This window comes from Poromitra crassiceps (assembly GCF_964638095.1).
Source record: "Poromitra crassiceps genome assembly, chromosome: 7".
Lineage (NCBI taxonomy): Eukaryota > Metazoa > Chordata > Actinopteri > Beryciformes > Melamphaidae > Poromitra > Poromitra crassiceps.
The window spans coordinates 59,605,404-59,628,537 of NC_139628.1; the positions used below are offsets into that span (position 1 = coordinate 59,605,404).

The 23,134-nt window shown below is 43.3% G+C and overlaps 2 protein-coding genes across 3 annotated transcripts in view; both read right to left on the reverse strand.

Moving 5' to 3' along the window:
- tox4b (TOX high mobility group box family member 4 b) overlaps positions 1–18,590 on the reverse strand; it is a 38,939-nt gene extending 20,349 nt beyond the window's left edge. Inside the window, exons 1-5 of one of the 2 annotated variants that reach the window (XM_083639827.1) lie at positions 18,498–18,590; positions 16,251–16,319; positions 7,458–7,730; positions 5,433–5,693; positions 1,668–1,976 (exon numbers count right to left, since the gene is read on the reverse strand). In XM_083639827.1, coding sequence (XP_083495953.1) covers positions 1,668–1,976; positions 5,433–5,693; positions 7,458–7,730; positions 16,251–16,319; positions 18,498–18,503 — 918 coding nt within the window. In that variant the 5' untranslated portion in view covers positions 18,504–18,590. Of the gene's footprint in view, positions 1–1,667; positions 1,977–5,432; positions 5,694–7,457; positions 7,731–16,250; positions 16,320–16,930; positions 17,541–18,497 lie in introns of those variants that run through there. The other variant, XM_083639826.1, reaches the window with a different exon arrangement.
- A 3,094-nt stretch (positions 18,591–21,684) lies between these two features.
- slc12a6 (solute carrier family 12 member 6) overlaps positions 21,685–23,134 on the reverse strand; it is a 78,233-nt gene continuing 76,783 nt past the window's right edge. Inside the window, exon 25 of the mRNA XM_083640850.1 lies at positions 21,685–21,838. Within this exon, the coding sequence (XP_083496976.1) occupies positions 21,747–21,838 (92 nt within the window). The 3' untranslated portion in view covers positions 21,685–21,746. The remainder of the gene's footprint in view (positions 21,839–23,134) is intronic.

Genomic DNA, 23,134 nt, shown 5'->3' on the forward strand with positions numbered 1-23,134 from the left:
TCACGGTGAGAGAAGAGAAGATCACTTATCATGTGAAGGCAGCTATACTGTTTGGCTGTGACACAGCCTAGTTGGGAGGCACCGCTGCCCCCATAGGAAAATATCAAGACTGCGGCACAGAGCTGTTTCACCGCGGATCATGCGTGGGGGGCTTACGTTAATCATCCGCGTGGGGGGAGTTAATCCACCCCCACTCCCCCGTGCGAGTACCCGATTACTCGTTCATAATAGAACGAGAGTACTCGAGTATTTAAATCCCTAGTAGCAAGTGGCAATTTGCGACTTGCGAGTTCTAAAGGAACGCAGCATTAGTACACGTTCAGAGCAAACAGCCAGAAGTGCAGTTACACAAAAATAAGACTCAATAACAATGACAAAAGAACAAGAGCATGCAGTAGTGGAGTTTCTCGGTGGAAAATACGTTTTCGCTGTTCTTCCGACTGGATTTTGCAAAAGTTTGATTGGTGCTGATTGGCTGAAGGAGTTTGTCAAGACAAGTACTCCCGCCCACTGAAAAGGATGTGGGCTGCTAGAGGTCCAGACTGATGCGTGTAGCCAAACAGAATGTGAGGGCGTGTCTTATGCCTGGTTCATACTACACGAATTCAGCCCGATATTAGACCGATTTGGTCGTGCGTGACAGATTTTCAGCGTCGGGCCCAAATATGACCGTCGGGGACAACGATCGGCCGTCTTCACCTCTTGTAGTGTGACATAATCAAAGACCAGCGTCGGGACGTCTCACAACGCCCTGACGAAAAGACTGGCATGTCAGTCTTTTTGACATGGTTTCGCCTAGTTTGACACCCCGGAAGACAGGTATCAGGTCCTGGGGAGACCGCTCCGCTCCAGATCGCTCTCCGCTCGATACAGATTTCACCCGCTCGCACTCACCGCTCCGCTCCAAAGAATAAAAGAGATAAAAAGGCCAGGGTGTTTTCATTTGCGTTTAAATGCCTGGGCGATGGGCATTGCTCACTACAAATAACATGATCTCTGCAGAGTCGGCTGCATGCTCGTTTAACTTAACTCACAGTAGAAGCTGTCACTCATCCAAATAACGTTAATTCTGGGAGGGATATATATAGCACCTGGATTACATACATGTTTCACATAGGGTTGTGTTTTGATTTCAATGTTTTATTTTGTCCAATATTGAAATGTTCTACAATTGCATGTTGTGCTAACATAAACATTATTTCTATCTACCACTTAGCCTATTAGGCTAATTTGGTTGCTATTTCTTGTCAATGTATTAGTCTCAATGCATGCTGGGAGATTTCGTTCACAGGTCCGCCTCCTCGACGACCTGTGAACTCGCTGACGACAGCAGACGACGTGATGACGGTGGCATACGATGCTCTGTCGGTGTTAAGCGAGAATACACTTGTAGTGTGGCCAGTCTCCCGACCAAGACATGTCACGAATTTATGGCAGCATGATGGCCTCGTCTGACATGGTGACATCGTGAACGACAAAAAATATCGTGTAGTCTGATCCTGGCATTACCAGGCTAGCATTGAATGTCCCAGGTCTCGTTTTAGCCAATTACAACTATCCATTGTGATGTATCTAACCAATCAGAAAATGGGTAAAAAGCATCATTACTCCTTCAAATTGAACTCCCATCTACCAGCTTGACATGAAGCGCTCCCTTTCCCACCGACCTGTTTCTGCTCCTCCCCCAGGCTGTCCCACATGGAGGCCACGATCTTGGACACTTCTCCGAACGTGGCGTTGGGGTTCTGCCCCTTAATGGCCGCCTGCGTGTCCCTGAAAAACAAGGCGTAGGCCGACACGGGCTTCTGAGGCTCGTTGGGGTCTTTCTTCTTCTTGGGCTTCTTCCCTCCGCCCGCTCCTTTGCGTCCCGTGGCCGGGGGGGCGGCGGCGGAGGGGGTGGGGAGGGGGGGGTCGAGGGAGATGACTCCGCCTCCGGGGGAGACGGCGAGAGAGACCGGCGACTCCACCAGGACGCTCTGAGAGGCGGGACAGAGGACAGACAAGAAAGCAGGGCTTACAATGTAGCTGTATCAGGGGTCATACACACATCACAAAACCAAATTCAAGGACTTACAAGCACTTTTTCAAACACGATTTCTAGGGATGTCCCGATCACCTTTTTTTGCCCCCAAGTCCGAGTCCGAGTCATATGATTTTGAGTATCTGCCGATACCGAGTCCCGATCCGATATTTCTGCAATGCATTGCAGAAATAGTTGGGACAACAAGTTGGGACAACTTGGATGCTTTTTCCCCCCTTTCTTCTACGTGTTCAAGTGTTTTTATTTTAACCAACCAATATGACATCTTTGTACGGCTCTTTTATCACAACCACAACTCAGTTAGTGCAGCATTGGTTTTAAACCAAGTAAACAAAATAAAATATATTTACAGCTTATGGTAAAGGGGGTACTTTGATTCAGAAATCAGGGAAAGGGGGTACTGAAGCCAGAAATGTTTGGGACCCACTGACTTCTCTGGCTATCTCTGGGCTGGTATTCATTTGCATGCGGCGTTTCACTGGCTGTCTGCTATTGTTTCGAGTTTCGGCCAATGAGCCACATCAATAGAATTAAGCCTGCTTGCTAGATGGGGGCGGGGTGCAGCTCTGTTTACAAGTGAGACAACATGGAGAGTCACTGAGGACAGTCTGCGTGGATTAAAATGATTGAAACTTTATCTGAGACGAGTGCAGTCCGGCCACTTCATCTGACAACATGGAGGAACGACAGATTTTATTCACAAGACAGACGGAATGCAGACAACAAAAAGACATGTTCATTATGGTAACTTTACTGATGCAGGCAGGCAGTGCAGAACACTTCTGGCTTTTCTTCCTAGTCCGACTCCTAGGTGAGTTTAATCATGATCCCTAACTAACGTTACGTCTTGTTTCTGTTTTAGCCACTGTGCGACCATCTAGTTATTATGGTTGGACATGTGTTTTTGTATGTTTTATCGCGTTCTGATGTGTCGCTAGTCGAACACTAAACAAAGAGTATGGAAGGAAAGAAGCGACAATTGACAATAGAACCGTGGCCATTTTGGCGCCGCAGACAACAGGACAATAGCACAGAGGTTTGTTGCGCCCCAAAATGGCCGATCTCTTGTGCGCTGTTGCAATAGATTAGTTGTCGCTTCTTATCAATGCTCACTCCCCACTACTAAAGTTAAAACTGCGTGTGTTGCTGCGCAAGAGGGCTCGTGTTTACGATGAATATGACAAATTGCAATGATAAAATAAATGACAGATTGTTTATTTGGATGACTGAAATGTGAGAATTGCCATATTTGTTTTGTGACGTTTTTATCATTGTTTTTATACATAAAAATCTGATCTCTTCCCCCCGATTCCGGATCAGTTGAAAATCACGTGATCGGCCCCGATTTCCGATCACGTGATCGGATCGGGACAACCCTAACGATTTCTTTCCTTTTCAAGGACTTCACGCAAATCAAATAATTGATTTTCAAATATAAATTTGGCACAAAGGGGGCATCAATGCATGATATTGCAATTAATCTTTAACACATTGAATGCCAGCCATGTTTTCATTCCTGTAGGTAAGTTGTGCCAGGGGTGTTTTTGACGATTCTGGCTCATTTTAGAGACAGCCGAGGATTATTTTCTGTTAAGAATTCATGAACACCAATCATCTAAAAATAACTAATAGAATGTGTGCTTTCTCTGTCTAAAAGAGTTAGTTTGCAGAGTTAGTAGTTATGTAGATATTAGCCGTTGAGTACAGCATGGTTTCAGCGTCTGGAAATTTATTCAGAGATAAATGGCTTTTTGTGAAACAGTCACTTTAACCATTCATTTTTGGCATCAGTAAGACCGTCAGACATTCTAAACAATAGTTTTGAACAGTAATTTCCTCCATAACAACAGGAAACACCCCTCTCATTCAAACTCCTCCCTCCGTGTGTCTTCTCCTCCTTCCTCCTGGCTGTACAGCGGGCGTGTCAGAAGCGCTTTTGCTGCTGCCTGCCTGTGTGCCTGCCTGCCTGCTTGCCTGCGTGCAGACGCTCCTTGTGCGAGTCAAGATGGGCCGGGGAATGCGTGGGCGATGGGCAGATGTTGATTCTGGCCTTTCTGAGGTGTTTCAAAGTGTGTTTCACCTATGATCTATTTTGCAAATCGCTCTCCGCTCTCTGTGTGCTGCTGCCGGTGCGCGGCCGCTCTCAGGCAAGACAAGTCTTGAATGGATTTACTGTAAAATCGCCACGGCATTTCCTTGAACGGCTTGGTCCCGCGGCAGTTTTTTCTTTGATTTCGGTCGTCTGGGGGAGCACTGTCAACACTTAGTGGGTCGGTAAAATAGATTATACACATTATCTTGCTCCAATAGTGATCTCGAAGATGTAAAAGTTGTTGATTGATGTCCCACTGTCAAAAAAAAAAAAATGTTTATGTAAGACGAGTAAACTCGGCTCTGGCACTTAAGCGTTGGATTATGTAAGACGAATTATTTCGGCTATGGCACTTAAGGTGTTAACAAGTTAATTCTACTATCAATCTTGTTAATGGGATGGGAAAATATTTGTCTCAAGATTGCTTTGACTTTGAACAGATGCTCATATCATACCTCAGTAAGCGCCTTTTGTCTTTTTAATACCAACTTTGGTCAAAATATGAGAGTTCACTATGATCAACACTACAGTTCACTATATGTAGTGTTGATCATATAGTGAACTATGTGGTCAACACTACATATAGTTCACTATATGATCAACACTATATATAGTTCACTATATGATAAACACTACATATAGTTCACTATATGATCAACACTACATATAGTTCACTATATGATAAACACTACATATAGTTCACTATAATCAACACTACATATAGTGAACTATATATATTGTTGATCATATAGTTCACTATCTGATCAACACTACATATAGTTCACTATCTGATCAACACTACATATAGTTCACTATATGATCGACACTACATGGGGAATAGTGAGTGAGTGAACCATTCCGAACACGGCTAGTGAGTCCTATTGATTTCCTGTTTTATTATCAACTGCCATTTGCCACAAGGGTGAGGGCGTGTCTTAAGGGTGGGGGCATGTCTTTCCAGTCAATTGGCAACATGGCTGAAGCAGGCTCAGCTTGCCCGCTGTATCCTCCAGCTAAAAAAGTTAAATCAGATGTGTGGAAATATTAAAAAATAAGCAACGACAGAAAGATGAGGTTCCCACCTGCAGAACCTGCCGGAGGAAGGTGTCTACGCCACGGGCCAACGTCAATATTTGTTTTTTCGAAACAAAATGTAAGGTAAAGTGATTCCAGTATGTTCCAGTGCCATAATAAGAGTTTTAAGCATATTTTGATGATTATCGCAATAATATCGTTAATCGCGATTATTTTGGACAGGATAATCATGACATTAAATTTTCATATGCTCCCATATCTCACCCGCCTGAAGTCGTCCATGTCGTCGTCCTGCAGAGAACTGGTGGGGGAGGCGGTGGCAGACAGAGGGTGGTCCGGCGACTGGGCACGCTGTAATGTGTTCCCGCCCCCCAGGCCCAGTCCCAGCTGGGCGCTGAGCTCCGATTGGTCGATAGTGGTCAGCTGGTTGGTCCCCAGCAGGCCGTGGGCCATGTCACTCAGCGGGACGTCGATGGTCATTGGGGACGAGCTGCTGAACTGAGAGCCAATCGGATGGCCGAGATCCTGGGAAATGAAGGAAGGTGGGAGCAGAGGGAAAACTCAAGATGAATTGAAAGCTTCCAGCTCTGCTTTATATGTCCCATTACATAAACAACGCTGGAGACGATGCAGTGTAAACATGTCAGTGTCACACCCAGTTGGACAAATTCAAAGACATGTTGTCTGGCAGAAGTGAAGGACTCCAAACTGCTGCTGTTTTTGGGGTAAAACATGACACTTGTCACAATTAGACTCATAGATGCAGGGGAAATCCTTCATGTTAAACCTGGGAAGTGTTGATCCAGAGAGCCAAAGCAGGATCAATTTGGCAGCTACAGTATATTTGAATAAAAATAAAGAATTTTCAAAGCTTTCCATTCATTTCTGAAAACCTGCCAAAGCCTTATAAACTTTCAATCAGTTTCAAAGCCCTTGATTAAGAACATGTTATGATTCCTTAGTTCTATCTTATATTATATCTTATGAAAGCACAAATACTCATCCCCAAAATATTGTGACGTTATTAGGGATGCACCGATCGATCGGCACGTGACCGGAAATGGCCGATTTTCACATGATCGGCCCCGACCAGTGACCGGCTCCGGTCAGTCCACAGTCCGATTCTGTGCGCCGGTCGGCTTTCCCCTTTTTTTGTTTGGTCAATTACCTGCAGCTGCACGATGCATGCATCCACGTGACGTGCGCACACCGCAAGCAGCCAAAGGGAAACCAGCATGTCATCCTCATTGTGGAAATTGTACAGTTTGTCACACATGCAAGTTGAAAATAAGCCGCGGAGGAGCAGGGTACATTGCCGAGTCCTGCTCGGCTGGAGTCCACTCCAGTCTGAGCGGCTCGCTTCACCTCACTGGCCCCTCTCTCTCCCCGGCCACAGCGCAACACAGCCGGCTTGGCGAAGTGAAGGTAGGCTACTATCGAGCCCTGTGTTACATTCCCCGACCAGCTGCAGTCCACATCACCGCTGCCTGCTGCAGATCAGCTGCTGCTGCTATCTGTCTGTCAGTCACGTTGTAACGTGGATACAGGAGAGGAGGACTATTTGTTTCGTATTGCAAATAGAACGACGAACATAATAATAAAACGCATCGGACCAGTGTGCAAGCTTTACTGTGTGTGATGATTTTTTTTTCGGATGGCGGATTAAAAGAAACGGACTGTGTGTAAACTCAACTCAAACTCATTTCCTCATCTACAGCCAAATCCACAACTGTAGAGTGGGCATGACTTTGAAGGTCTCTGGGCTCCAGACCTATAGGCTATAAACTCCTTGTCCAGGGATAACATTTTGATGTTTATTTATTTTTATTCTATTCGTTTATTTGGCAGGGACATGTACAAAAAAAACATTAAACCCCATAGGGGAAGAGATGCTTTGTAACAGATTTAGCCATAGGCTACTTTCCATCTGGAGCCCCTCATGCAAATGATAAGAAATGTGACATGAATCATAATTTTCTATTAAAGCCAAGTAAAAAAAATAATAAAAAAAAAATAACCCGTCAATTATTGTTCTTAGAAAGAAAATCGGAATCGGACAAAATCGGTATCGGCAAGTCAGACTATTCAAAAATCGGAAATCGGAATCGGCCAAGAAAATGACAATCGGTGCATCTCTAGACATTATCGATATCGAAGTATTCGGTCTAAAATATTGTGTTTGAGTTTGTCAATATCGCCAAGGAAGTCCCAGGCTGAAACCAGCATCATCACTCTAATTTCAGACTCTGTAAGACTTACAGAGTCTGAAATTACAGTGTAAGTCCTCACCATGCCAAGTGAAGAGCCCAACAAAGCGCCCCCTCCTGGCTGGTTGATGACGCCCAGGCCCAGGTGTTCCAGTCCCTGGGAGGAGGGGTTGACGAACGTGGAGGCGAAGGAGGGGTCGTCGCCTCCGACCACAGCGTTCCCGGGCACCACCACGCTATCGGAGGGGTCCCCGAAGTGCGACACCACGTCAGACACGGTGAGGGCCGAGTCCGGGTCCAGCGAGATGGGGGGGATCTCAAACTCCTCATCGCCCAGACTGGGGGTGTGGAACGTCTGGAGGGGACGGGAGAGAGGAGAACGGTGGAAAAGAGAAGATGATGGGAGCGGGAGAGAAAAGAAGCTCAATATAAAAAATTACAGCTTTCTTAAATACTGAAGCAGCAGCATTACTTTGTACAGACATCAGATGACCTCTGGACAAACCTGATGTCACAACAAGACCAAATGTCAGATACATTTGATGAGATTAATTTGGAAGCACTGAAACATCTCTAAAATGTAACATGATGAGTGAAGAGGGATCCAGCCAGGCACGGAGAATCATTGCTTTTCCAGTGTCTCAGTCAGGCACCGACAAAACAAAGCAGCTTGAAGCTTGTGAAGCCCTTTTTCTAAAGATCTCACAGTTGCACAATGTGCTAGACTGCTAGAGGACAAACACTAGGCAGCTCGTGACGACGCTGGGGTAGGCTTGCCACGGCCTTAGGGCCTGTGTCCACCTAGTGTCTTTTCATCAGCTCCGGCGCCTATTTTCAGTTGTTTCCAATGGGGAGAGAGCGTATGCGGGCGCACACGGACGTCTAGAGAAAGTGCGCAGCGCCCAGCGTCTATTTTCACAGCGCTCTGGCGTTTTTGTGCGCCCGACTCCCAGCGCTTCCAGCTGAAAATATTTTAACTTTTCAGAAAGACGCTGGTGTCGGGGTGCTCCTTTTCTGGCAACTAATCATATGGAGAAACTATCGCAACAGAGACAGAAAGGCTCAATTGTGGGAGCAGATTGGCTAGACACTTAATATTTTTGGTGAGTGTTGCTAAATCACTGTATGTGTGTTGTTTGCTAATGTTAGCTGTCGTCAGCTATCAAGCTGCGGTAGTAGCTGTAGCTGAACTAACGTTACTTTCAGACTGCTTCCTTGTTTTATTGTGCGCTGAGATCAGCGCTTCCCAGCGTACTTCCAGCGTTTAACGGTCGGAAAAAGACGCTAGATGGACACAGGCCTTTAGGTGTTACCGGTTTTAAACAATGTTGAGGCATACACCGATTACATAACATGCCCACCGGTAGAGCTGCCGAAAATAATCGATTCAGAGATGCATCCTGATGTGGACGTGCACGATTCTGCATCGATTAACAAATATCAAAAATCGATTATAAAAAAAAAAAAAAAAAAAAAATTATAATCAAATAAAATAGAATGTAAGTACCGGTACATGTAGTTGTTTATTTTAATTATGGATCATAATACAATGCAATTCCAAATGCACTTTTATTTTAAAAGTAGCCACACAGTGAGAAAAAAGAAAGTGAGAAAAAATAAATCATGTATTGCGGAAAAAGTGATGCATCGATTTAAGATGCATCGCGATGCATCGTGATGCATCGTTTAATCGAATCGAATCGAAGACTTGTATAATCGAATCGTATCGAATCGTGAGATCAGTGAAGATGCACAGCTCTACCCACCGGTAACACCTTCAACTCCGCCCGCTCTTGACAGTTTCAGCATGCGCTCAGCTGCACTGGTGTATATTACAAGCGCTCCCTCCATCCTATCCCGGCTGTCTGAGTTCATCATATCTCTCGTTAGACAGACCAGCAAGTAACGTTAGTTGTACATGTTGTGAACACAATCCCTCCTCATACACATGTAGGTAAGACCCTTATCTAAGCCTGTGCGTATTCTCTTGCCACTGCCATCTCTGGAAATGTGGTTTTAACAGAGCTAAATCTCCGCTAGCATTGATGCTAATATGTTAGCTAACTCTCCGCTAACATTGATGGTAAAAAGTTAGCATCGATGACTTAGCTGTGATAAAAGCACATGCTGAGGCTACTCAGCTGTCATCATTGCCTGGTTTACTGCTGCTTGCTGGTCATGTTAATCCCATGGCCAGAAAGAAATCCCCAGATTTGTGGCTAATGATGTTAGTTTCTTTTCTCCAGGAGGAGAGTCTGTCTGTCCCCAGTACATCTGAGAGGCTGACAGTGCTGTGAGCGTAGTGTAGTGTAATGTAAGGAGGAGAGTCTGTCTGTCCCCAGTGCATAACGACTTAATGTTATGTGAGGCTGAAGTGTTGCACTGAGAGCAGCAGCAGCAGGGACGGGAGGGGCTGATTGACTGGGGGTGAATGGACTGTTTGCAGAATAGCCTAATTTATAGAGTTTCGGACTTCCCCAGACCAGTGGGTGACTTTGCAGCATCTTCCAACTACTTACACATTTCACCTTTCTCTCATGTTGATCCCGATCATCACTTTAATATTTTCAATCAGAAGTTGGACAATTGCAAATATTGCACTGAAGACACTTTAAAATTAACGTGTCTAGAATCAAATATAAAAGACCTCAATTCCTTTACATTATTTCATCTGAATGTTAGGAGTTTACCAAAACACTTTGAGCTGTTAATTGACTATTTTGCCTCTCTACCCTTACATCTTTCTGTTGTGGGTCTTACTGAAACTTGGCTAAATGACTCTAATGTGTCTCTCTACTCCCTGAATGGCTACAATCATGTTTTTAGTCACAGAAAAGAAAGACCGGGTGGTGGTGTATCCCTCTTTGTCAAAGAGTCTATCAGGTACACTCTGCGAAAAGATTTAATCATTGGAAATCCCAATACTGATAGTCATGTTGAATCAATTTTTATTGAGATATTGGGTGCAGCTTGTTTTCCAGGTCACGCTGTCAATGGTTGTGTATATAGACCTCCAAGCAATAATGCAAATTCTTTTGTTGACGATCTTGATAAACTTATGAACATAATTGACAAGGAGAACAAACCCTGTTTTATTTTAGGTGATTTCAATATTAATTTACTGCAGACCAATTCAGATACATTTGTGAATCGATTATTTGCAAATGCCTTCTACCCTCTTATATCACAAGCCACCAGAATCACTTTATCTAGCAAGTCATTGATAGACAACATTATTACCAACTGCACAAACAAACATGGTATATCAGGTATACTCTCTACTGATATATCAGACCACCTTCCCATTTTTGTTACTTATCATTCTAGTGAAACTAAGCATGTTGTTTCTAGTGGTCTCTTTAGAAATTTCAAGATGTCTAATGTGGAAAGCTTTGTCGACAAACTTGCTAGTATTGAATGGGACAGCATCATGATGGCTAGTGATGCATCCAAGGCATATGACCTTTTCAGTGACGAATTCTTTGGCACCTTCAATGAATCCTTTCCACATGAAAATCGAGCAATCAAACCTAAAGCTCGTAAATCATGGTTGACTAAAGAGTTAAAAAAAAGTATCTCCAAGAAACACAAACTATATAAAGATTATTTAACCAATCCCTCTCCATTAAATTACAATAATTATTCCAAATACAGAAATAAACTTAATCATTTGCTGAGAAAATCAAAAAAACAACATTATCAAGAGAAATTTAATTTGTTTAAAAATGACATGAAAAGTACATGGAATGTCATTAATGAAATTATAAATAAGCCCTCTTCTGTAAAATTGCCACAAAACAAGTTTACTATTAATAGTAAAATCATAGAGGACCCCATTGAGATTGCCAATGAATTCAACAACTATTTTGTTAGCATAGGTCCTGCTTTGGCTTCAACAATTCCCACTATTCCCTTTAGTTGTTTGAAAGCAGAGTCAGTCTCTCCCTCATCATCATTTACTTTTTCTTCTGTAAGCGAACAAGAAATATGTAATGTTGTATCAACTATGAAGTTAACAGGCGCTGGTCATGACGAGCTTAAAATGAAGCTATTGAAACAGTGCCTCCCTACTATTGTACAACCACTGTGTCACATCTTCAATTGTTCTCTTCAATCAGGTGTTGTTCCAGATCAACTGAAATGGGCCAAGGTCATCCCTCTATTTAAAGCTGACGATCCATCATTATTTTCAAATTACAGACCAATTTCTTTATTACCATTAGAGATGCTGCGATCGAGATTTTTCAATTCCGATCCGATTTCGATATTTTAGCTCAAAACCGATCCGATTCCGATCAAATTTCGATACCCGATTCGATACCGATTTCGATCCGATACCGATACAGCACATATTTAAGTCTCTCTATGCTGTCTGATAGCTAGCAGGCAACAAACATTTTTAGGGTTAGGTATGTATGTGTGTGCTTTGGTAATATAGTACAGTATGTAAACGATTTAGTTCATCTAATTAATTTGATGTAAAACTAAAACATAACAATCAAATTAGGGCTGGGCGATATGGCCTCTAAAGAATATCACGATACACGATATATATCTCGATATTTTTGAAATCTCTCATAAATGCTCAATTTAACCCTTCAGGGTTCATACACATTTTGACCAATGGATTTCCATGACTTTTCCATAAGTTCTTAACCTGTATTTTATGCACACCTGGGGTAAAAAAGAAGAAGAAAGAAAGGGCAAATGTTGTGAGCAAAGATGGATGATTTAATATTCCATAGCTCTGACCTAAGCAAATCTGACATCACTATTGTGATATAATATTTTTTTTTAGTAAAGTGTATCACTCAATAGTCAATACAAAAAATAATGGCTTTTATAGACGGTTTTCACCAGAGCGCAACCCCACAGCACTTCCTTTTTCTCAGCATTCGGCAAACTGCAGAAATATTCACTCGACATGTTAGTTTTGTTTTCACGGAATGGTCAGTCCTGCACTTGAATGTTTTTTTTTCTTTTATGTCCATAGCAAACACTGCAACAGGAAGTGAGCGGGGGTTCAATTTAGAATGTTTTTGTTGTCAAGTTAAAACCGTCTATAGAACCGAAAGCCTAGCTGCTTAGTCTGCAGATAAAACATAAAAAATTACATTTAGACTCTTATTGGCATGACGGCAACATATAAGCGGTCTGAATTTTGCATGGGGCCAGTTCTATAGTGAGGCATGGAAAGCCTCACTATACGCCATCATATCTGTGTCGTTTCACTTTTGACTGAAAAATGATGCCTGTAGTCTAGATTAAAGAAAATACATGTATGTGATGTTGACAATTATGTAGGCTATGTGCGCATTCGTTTTCCTTATAGATCATGAGTGCTCTGCAGCTAGCTACGTTAGCTTGCATGTAACGTAACGTTAGTTGATTTTGGAGACACAAACCCTGGACGTTTCATTTTGAGTAGGCTAATGCATGAGGTTCTCTATGGTTTACGCCAGCTCTGGGAGTATGAAATGCTTTAAATGCGGGGGTTTTGGTCACAACAAGCTTGTGGAGCGCTGCCCTGCAACTAGATAACCAGCTAGCTAACGTTAGCCCCGTTAGCCATAATCACAACAGCTAACGTTAACGCCAAAACAAATCCGCTGCCTCATCCCCACGTTTGGTTTAGCGTAACACCAGCTCAGACTTTCCCCTAATCTCAGAAACCTTGCGGGACATGTATTGCAAATTGCAATAGTGGTTGTTTTGTTATAAACTGTCAGCCACACTGGGGGCGGCCATGTTTTGCCAGTCTATGGTGCGGACGCGTGATTTCGAATAGCACATAGGTTAAGGACGGGTGTGTCTGACGTTTTGGCCCTGGCCATCCTAGGCTCAACGCGGCCTCTGTGTGCTGCTGCTGCTGCTGCTGCTGCATGCTGGATAGAAATCCTGGAGCAGAGTCATGGAATGGAGTGCTTATATCGGAGCCTTGGATCGGTCATTTTCGCTGGAATCCGATCCGATCCATGTTTTTTGGCTGATATCGCGCCGATATCCGATCACATGATCGGATCGCAGCATCTCTAATTACCATGTTTCTCGAAAATTCTTGAAAAAATTGTGTACAATAGACTAATCAAATACTTAAATGATAACAAGTTATTATATGACTATCAATTTGGATTTCGTGAAAAGCATTCCACCGCTATGGCTTTGGTTCAATTAGTTGACAGAATAGCTTCAGCTTTGGACAACAAAGAAACTACATTAGGAGTTTTTATTGATTTGTCCAAAGCCTTTGACACCGTGGACCACAACATATTATTAAACAAGTTACAAGTTCATGGTGTTACCGGAACTGAACTCAATTGGTTTAAAAACTACCTGCTTAACAGGAAACAATGTGTCATTTGGAATGGAGCGAATTCATCATACAGTCCCTTACAGTGTGGTTTTCCACAAGGATCAATTTTAGGTCCTCTTTTTTTTCTTTTATATGTTAATGATTTACATTTGATTTCTAAAGAAGCACTCTTTATTTTGTATGCCGATGATACAAACATCTTTCTCACAGACAAAAATGAGCATAGGTTGATTACTTGTATGAACACTATCTTAGAAAAAATGGATATCTGGTTTAAATGCAATAAGTTATCACTTAATGTTAAAAAGAGTGCTTATATGATCTTCAAACCTAAAAATAGAACTCTATCCAATCAACTTTCCCCCATTCTTATAGCCAACAATACACTTGAATATGTTTCTTCTGTTAAGTTTTTAGGTGTAAACATTGATGATCAACTCAATTGGAAAAAACACATCTCTTATGTGTCCAATAAAGTTGCAAAAAACTGTGGTATTTTACAGAGAGTAAAACATGTTTTGTCAAGAAAAAACTTCATGGACCTATACTATTCTATGATTTATCCCTTCATTTCTTATGGAAATATAGTATGGGCAAGCACGTACAAAACCAGTCTTTCTCCCATTTTTCTATTACAAAAAAAAATTGTTAGATTGATCACAAACTCTCCCTGGAATGCTCACACTGTCCCATTATTTCAAACTCTGGAGCTGTTAAACATATTTGACATTCATAGATTTCAGATGTGTCTTTTTGTGTTTCAATTTGTCAATAATTTACTTCCCATTTCTTTCGACAGATTCTTTATTAGTAGGTCTCTTATTCACTGTTATCACACCAGATCTGCTGATCTTCTACACAGTCAGTTTTTCAGAACTAACCTTGGCCAATTCTCAATCAAATACAGAGGTCCAATCATGTGGAACAGTCTTTCTGCTGCACTCCGTAGTCACTCCTCATTTCCACTTTTCAAAAAAAAACTTACCGGTAAACAACTTCTCTTAAAAGAGCACAGTACCTGATTTCTTTACCCCTGTATCTTATTGATTGATTTAATTTGTTTAGCCACTGGTGCACCTGTTTGCTTTTTCTTTTCTTTTCCTTTTTTTTTTCTTCTTTTTTTTGTATATATATATATTTTTTTTTAACTTTTTTATATTGTTTTAAATATATTGTCTTGATTGTGTTTTTTTTCTTCTTTCATTATTAGTCTTTAATTTGTTTTTAAATAAGGTGAGACTCTATAAGCCCTTCCGGGTTTCTTTCCCTCACCTGCACAATTTCTTTGTATTAAGATACTTGTACTATGTTATTATTATGTTTCTCTCTGTGCAAATAAACAATAAAAAATAAAAAAAAATAAAAATAAAATAGACCGACAAATGTAACCACTCCAAACTATTCTGTGGTTAACCTGACATCACTACCACGCTTGTATTGGTGACTAGCTTGACGGGTGTGTCGGACTGAGAGCAGTTAAATTGAAAATCCGGACCCTGAGGACTGCTAAAGAGCTCTGTATTTTTTTTATATATATATATATTTTATATATATATATATATATATTTTTTTTTTTATGGTGTCACGTGTTTATTACCTGGTGGGAAAATGTCCACACCGTGGCATCCCTACGCTGGGGACAGTAAGCCAAAACTAGCATCCAGGTGCCACATGAGCCGTTTTCACACATGCACTTTATACCGGACCACATAAGTGGTCTATGCCTTTCATGTGTGAAAATTGTTTTCCGGCACAAGCGCACCCCCGCAATCGCTGATCTTTTACTAGCTCCTAGGTAGTGACAGGACCGGTATGCTGGCAGAGCGACTCAAGTGTGAAACGTGTCAAGTCATTTGCCGGTCCTTCTCTCATGGGCGAGGTGTACACACGTTGCTTAACGTTCACTTCCAGCGTGCATCATCTAATCATTCGCGCACATCAAAGCAAACTACTTCCACATTTCGCTTCGTGCATTTACTTTCTCTACATACAAGCGTTGGGCGGCTTGCAAGCCGCTGCCATTTTCGCTGCGTCTGTCCTGTGTCGGGCTGCTGCGAAGTGCGGAGGACTGAAGGACTGGCCTCTCTCGAGCAGAGAGGGGAGGGGGGAAATCGGCTGTGTTTATTACGCTGGCTTGACGCTGCCTGGATACTACTCTGCACTGCAGCCCATGAGCGAATGTGAAGGATACAACATAGGCTACATGCCCTCTTATGTCAAACGAGTGTGATTTATTGTGTGACAAGCGAACTTATTTCACCATCGGAGTTTTGCCGACCCCCAAAATAAGGACGATTCCCCATCAAAGTGCACACGTCACTCCCCACCTGCTCTGCACTGCAGTGCCCTCCGCCCCGACCCCCCTCAAATACAGGTAATTTGACTGCTATATTCACACGTGAGCCCTCAGGTGTGAAGGGAAATTCCGGGAAATGGCCGATATTGATTTACAGGCAATGTTCCTGTAGGCATGTGTGAAAACGGCTATGGTGTAACATGGATGGAGAAGAAGTGGGTGTTTTTCAGGCTGCATCAGAGACCTACCTCTGAAGAGAGACCTACCTCTGAAGAGGAGAGAAATGGATGGCTGGACCCAGAAATGGTCAGGTAGCTGTCACTGCCTCCAGGGAACTAGAAGGTGGAGATAAACAACAGTCAGGCTACACATACAGAGCGACATTTACACCAGCCGCAAGCCAGAGGTGCTGCTCTTTTGGGGCTGAGGCGGCTGACACTCTGGCAGCTAACCAACCAATGTTTTAAAGGGGCTTTTCTATTCTTAAAAAAAAGACCAAACTGACAGGTTAATGTCAGTTTTCTGCATTATCACACCCAACACATTCAAGTTCAATGTGGAATATAATATTACACATTGATTTAGCAGAAAACTGGCATTAACCCACCAAAGGCATGTAGATGAGCTGCACAGCTCATCTTCCTCTTTGTCACTGACAGCTTGAAATGAAGACAGGGAGGCAAACAGGCACAGCATCATTAAGCAAACAGTGAGTGAAGCCGTTGGCCAACAAACATCAACATCACATCACATCAGCATCATGCATGAAGAATCCACATGGTCCCATTTAGCTCAGACAAATATCAATTCAAATGTCAAATAATGCAAGACACTGACATGGTTCAGCCTGGTTAGTCTATGGCAGGATAAGATAAGGGACCAGGCTACAGCCTGCACATAGGTGCTGTGAGGGTGAGTAAAGACGTTTCATCCATTGAAGGGTCACCTTGTTGACAGAGTCAAATCCATTGAAAGTCTGCGGATCCAAGAACTCTGGATCGCCATGCTGCACGGTACCATCCGTTAGATCCGCATAAAAATTCAGGTCCATCTTTTCAATTGGGCCTCATATGAGCTGTGTCTTGAAGTCGAATTGTCTACCCTTGCCGTGCACTTCCAAATGGGGGGGGAGGGGGGGTAACGATAACGAAAATCGAAAAGGCCCCCAGTACCAATTGCAGATTATTCTTCTTATGAAACTGCCGACACTGCAGTTGACAGCTTGTGCACAATGTTAAGATAACGTTAGCTCTTATGGCTAAAGGGAGCATGTGCACGCCAGCAGCCACGCCAAAAATAGCCCGTCTGCTGGCTAGCAACCGAGCTAGCGTGGCTATGAGCTATACCCGTCTTGCTGACTTGCCTAGCTAGCTGGCTTGACGCAAGGCTGCGGTACTACTTCAGGATCAGGCTGGCGCCCGTCTGTCTACGTTCGAACGCTAACTAGCTAACATCTAGCTATCTTGCTCAGAACTTGACTTGACCAAACTCTTACAAAAACCTATGGAATGTACGGTAAATGCTACTCAGAGGTCTGGAATACGAAACGACCGTATTTCAGGATGTCTCTGTCGCGACCAGTCCCCGTTTTTCTTCGTGGTGCCCGGGCCAGGCTGCTCAATGGATCCCGAGCCCGAGCCATGGATGGATTATTATGAGTCAGATGTGATTGGATAGACGGGTGGGGAGGCTGCGTCAAGTTAGACGAACGACGCCAGAATAATACCGGAAATTAAGCGATACAGCCTCGAAATAAAACCGATCAATTTTCCATTTTGATAAGAAGAATTTGCGTTCGTATGCGCATTAAACGTTGATCTGTGAATCAATACATTGCATAGAGTGAAATGACTAAAACAGACACTTAAACCGTGCGATATCAGAGATTATGTTCGTCATAATGATTTTATTTTGCAATTTCAAACCGGAAGTACTTTTTTATTCTTGCTAGCTTGACACTAAGCCTGTGTCGAGGTCCTCCCATTCATTTCGGTATAACAAAAATGTTCGTATTTCACATGTGACACTAATTGCGCATAATAGACAGTTGACACCATCGTGTCGTTGAAGAGAGGAGATTTTACGAATGGATTCCATCTTCTTAACCGTTAGCAGTAGTCTGCTTGTTTCGTTTGACAGATTACCTCCCGTTCTTGCACAATAGTTCGCTCCAATGGCCTAGCTCAATCGCTCTGGAGATTTTCTGTTCTCAGGGCCATACATTTTGAAAGACCAAGTTTGACACTTTTCGCACAAAAGCCGAAGCATTATCAGCCTTTAATGGGACAATAACAACACATGAGGTGAAGTTAATACAGATAATAAAGGGATAATTGAGGTCAGGTCGGGACGGGTGTTCCGTTTAGGACGCTCGTACCTGAAAAGGCCAGTATTGTGTTTGTGACAACCAAAGATTGTTGATACAGGCGGCTGTAGTTGATCACATATGTAGAGAAAAGTGTTTTTTATTTCATTTTACTATGTCGAAAGTGTCTAACGCTAGCTATTCTTACCTCCATGCTCACCCCGAAATCTGATTTTTATCCCACTCTTTTGTGAACTTCGGCCAGAAATGATTTCCTCAAATATCACAACATGGCACCGGCTTCCGGATTGTACGTACAGGTGGAAGTGACCTCATCACGCAAGGGGAGGGGGTGTATCTGCAGCATGGATCTAAAAACCCGATCTAAACTGTAGATCTGCAGAGCCGGAGACTCGTATTGACGCTATGTTCTACCCAAATACTTATTTCTGTCCAAATACTTTGGACATACTTAAGGTATTTTAAAGGTTTTATGTTGTTTTAGGGTTAGGCTTGGGGTCAGGGGAATTATATCTATGAGGGGAATCGCTAAACGCACGATTGGTGACGATCTGGTGACGTCACCGTCCCAGCTCATGACCTTTGAACCCTTAAGATTACCAGTTCCCAGTATGCACGATTCCCGACTTGTTCCTATAGTAACTACGCACGTTTTTGTGGTACAGCATGTAAAGTGTTACCTGAATTAGATAACAGATAAACCAAAAAAACCCTTTGATGTAGTTTTTTGTTGTAATTTAATGTCTTATTTATTTTGATTGTCTATCTATTTGTATCTACTCTTTCTATCTTTTGATTTGATTTGATTTGATTTGATACTTTATTGTCCACCATGGTGGAAATTTTTCTTTGGCTTCTCTTCCCATCAAGATACATTGTGCACAGTCAGCACACCATAAAACATAAAGACATAGAACATAAAACACACATGTACAAGTTAAGACAGATAGTGCAAATAAACATATGATTCCAAATACAAACACCTAACTAAAAATGGCTTCCTACCTATCTAAAATACCAGTCATATACCTACCTACCTAAAATATTACAAATACAATACCTAACTAAAATGGCTTCCTAATTCCTAACTATCTAAAATACCAGTCATATACCTACCTATCTAAAATATTACATAGCGCAGCAGTGACAGCACACAGGACAGTTCATTTATTTAATGACCGTATGGCACAGGGGATAAATGAGTTTTTGTAAATGTTCCGGTTGGCCCTTGGGACCCTGAATCGACGACCGGATGGAAGCAGCTGGAATGCAGAGTTCAGTGGGTGCGAGGCATCACCACTGATCTTCCTTCCTTTCCTGATAACAGCCTTTTCAAAAATGTTGGAAAGCTGTTTTTGTGTTTTGCCAACAATTTTACTTGCTATTTTAACTATTCTAGAAAGTTTGTTTTTGCTCTTTACGTTCAGGTTGCCGTACCAGGCGGTCATATTAAAAGACAGGACTGATTCGACCAGACTGCTGTATGCCGTTTGCACTTTGAGATAGTTATAACTGATCCTTTGTAACTGATTTCCAAGGTGCTGTTCGCTTGGCAATCTCTTTGTACGTATATCATTATTATTGCCACGTTGCTTTTGCACTTTTGCAAAAAAAATAAAAGTCAGAGCATATTGTTAATAAATTACAAGAGTGTTAGGTGAATTTTCTTTCAAAACTGTTTAATTTATTCCCATATTTTTCAAGCAAAGTGTTTTATGCTTCCATTTTATATTAATGTAATTAAAAAAAGACCAAACTTTTGTACAAGCAAAAAACAATGTTAGGAAATAAAAATGAACGCAAATGAATCCCTGCACAATACACTGAACAAAATCTATAACGGAAGGACTAAAAGCATTGGGAGTGGAAATTAAATGGCTCCTTCAATTAACAATGAGCTCAAGCACTACAGGAGCCGTCTCTCTCTCTCACGCACACACGCACGCACACACACACACACACACACACACACACACACAGCAGGATGTCAAAGGGTGGACAGCAGGTAGGGAGTTGACATAAAACTCGTTTGGGGGAATGGAGACGCAGCATACCGGGTGTGACTAGCTGAATGCACCCACATATCATTTAGCCACTACACACACACCTACACACACACCTACACACACACACACACACACACACACACACACACTTCTCTCCAGAACGGCCAAATAACAGTGAAAAAAGAACATGTTGACGGCATGCAGTGCAGGCGTCCTCATGTGTTTTATAACACATTTAGAAATCCCTCTTCACTTTCTTAGACCTTCGCTTCGCTTAATTAAAAAAAAAAAAAAAAAAAATCTTGTTTTTCTTTTTTCTGGTTTCCCCTGGGATTTATTGATCTGGTTTGATGTCAAGAAACCCCAGACCTGGCGCATAAAAATGGCCGACCCCCTCCATTAAAGTAAGCAGTCCATCCCAGTTGCACAGCACCGATGAGATTTAAACCCTGCCTATCTGGTATACCACGCCCACGCAGGGTCAAACAAATGCAGAGGCTTCCTCGCAAAAATACGATGTGACCAAGGTCTGGATACACAGGAAGAAAAAGCAATATTGTACAACCAGGAGCCCACTGTTTATAAGCAGTTATCAGCGTAATAACCTTCAATTCTTTCCATTCTCTTTCCTTTATGCTAACACACTTTCAAGTAAGAGAGACACTCGCTATTTTCCCGCACGCTAAACCCGTCTAAAAGACACATGCGTGATCTCGTCGTGCTCCACAGAAAGTAGAGTCTCCCCCGTTTCTTCCTGTATTCGGAGTGTCTATTCCTTTTTGCCCCCTCTGCAGTATTGGACTAGATTTGACTGTATGTCTGTGAGAAAAACAACTAAACGAGGTTCCGACGTACAGACTCAACAACTCACACGACCGCTTCCAAAAGACATTCTGTACAAAATGCAATCCTGAGTCACATGACTCCACTCACTCTGAGTCACATGACTCCACTCACTCTGAGTCACATGACTCCACTCACTCTCTCTCCTCATTCAATGGTCCACCGCCCAACACACACTCACTCATACGACAACGCTGGTCCCTGCTGCAATGTACCAAAGTCCTTTCAAGATGGATGACTTTCTCACACAAATGCACACACATACAAACACACACGGAGTTGAGCACACTCATACTTTTGCTCATTCAAGGAATTGTGTTGGCATTTTCATAGCTTGTCATAAGCGGAATGGGAACCCTTGTTATGACAAGAAGTGGCATGTAAAGATAAAAGGAGGAGGGGGCGGGGGCGATCAATGCAGCAGCCAATGACAGTCTTTTGGAGAGCCCCCCCCCCCCCCCCCCCCCCCCCCCCCCCCCCACACAGAGCTCGAAGCCCCACCCCTCCCCTCCCAGCAGTCTCCCTTTGCTCTCTTCCACATGATTGGCTGCTTCGGTAGGCTGGTTTTCCCTCCCCAGTTTGTCCAATCAGGAGTAGATGGTGATGACTTCACTTCCTCCGCCTCGGACCAACAGCACACGTTCCAGTCCTTCCGTTAAAACCTCCAGGAACTCCATATCTGACAGCAAGTCAAGGAGCGTTAGCATACCTTTCATGGAATGTGCGGTCCATTGCTGGCCTCGATCATTCAGTGTTGCGAGTTGCAAGTCACCCTACCTAATAAGACTCCCTACCAAGTAAGACTGTCTCAAATGATAATAATAATAATAATAATAATAATGATTGGATTTATATAGCGCCTTTCCAAGTGCTCAAAGCGCTTCACAGAATCATTATTCGTTCACACCATTCGTACCGGTGGTTCGAAAGCGTGGCAGCCACACATCGGCGCTCAACGGCCCCTCCGACCACCATCATTCATGTCTACATTCATACCAATCATACGAGGCAAGGAGGGTTAAGTGTCTTGCCCAAGGACACAACGACAGCAGCTGAGAGGGAGCGGGGATCGAACCGCCAACCCTTGCGTCATTGGTCGACCCGCTCTACCTCCTGAGCTAAAGCCGCCCCGCATGATATCAAATGGGCGGCTGTAGCTCAGGAGGTAGAGCGGGTCGTCCACTAATCGCTTTGGATAAAAGAGGTCGGTGGTTCGATTCCCACCTCCTCCAGTCTGCATGTCGAAGTGTCCTTGGGCAAGATACTGAACCCCAAATTGCTCCCGTTGGTGTGCCTGCACCCTGCGTGGTAACCTGCTGCCATCGGTGTGTGAATGGGTGAATGTACCTACTGACTGTAACTTTGGATAAAAGCGCTATATAAATGCAGGCCATTTTCAGGCCAAATGATTATTTTCTGATGTTTTTTACTGATAAGTAAAGAAAAATAAAGCAAATTGGTACGTTTGTGAATGGACCTTGCCGTGTGCAGCGTGTGCAGCGTGTGAAGCCGTGTGCAGCGTGTGCAGCGTGTGAAGCCATGTGCAGCGTGTGAAGCCATGTGCAGCGTGTGAAGCCATGTGCAGCGTGTGAAGCCGTGTGCAGCGTGTGAAGCCGTGTGCAGCGTGTGAAGCCGTGTGCAGCGTTTGAAGCCATGTGCAGCGTGTGAAGCCATGTGCAGCGTGTGAAGCCGTGTGCAGCGTGTGAAGCCGTGTGCAGCGTGTGAAGCCATGTGCAGCGTGTGAAGCCATGTGCAGCGTGTGCAGCGTGTGAAGCCATGTGCAGCGTGTGAAGCCATGTGCAGCGTGTGAAGCCATGTGCAGCGTGTGAAGCCATGTGCAGCGTGTGAAGCCGTGTGCAGCGTGTGAAGCCATGTGCAGCGTGTGAAGCCGTGTGCAGCGTGTGAAGCCGTGTGCAGCGTGTGAAGCCATGTGCAGCGTGTGAAGCCGTGTGCAGCGTGTGAAGCCATGTGCAGC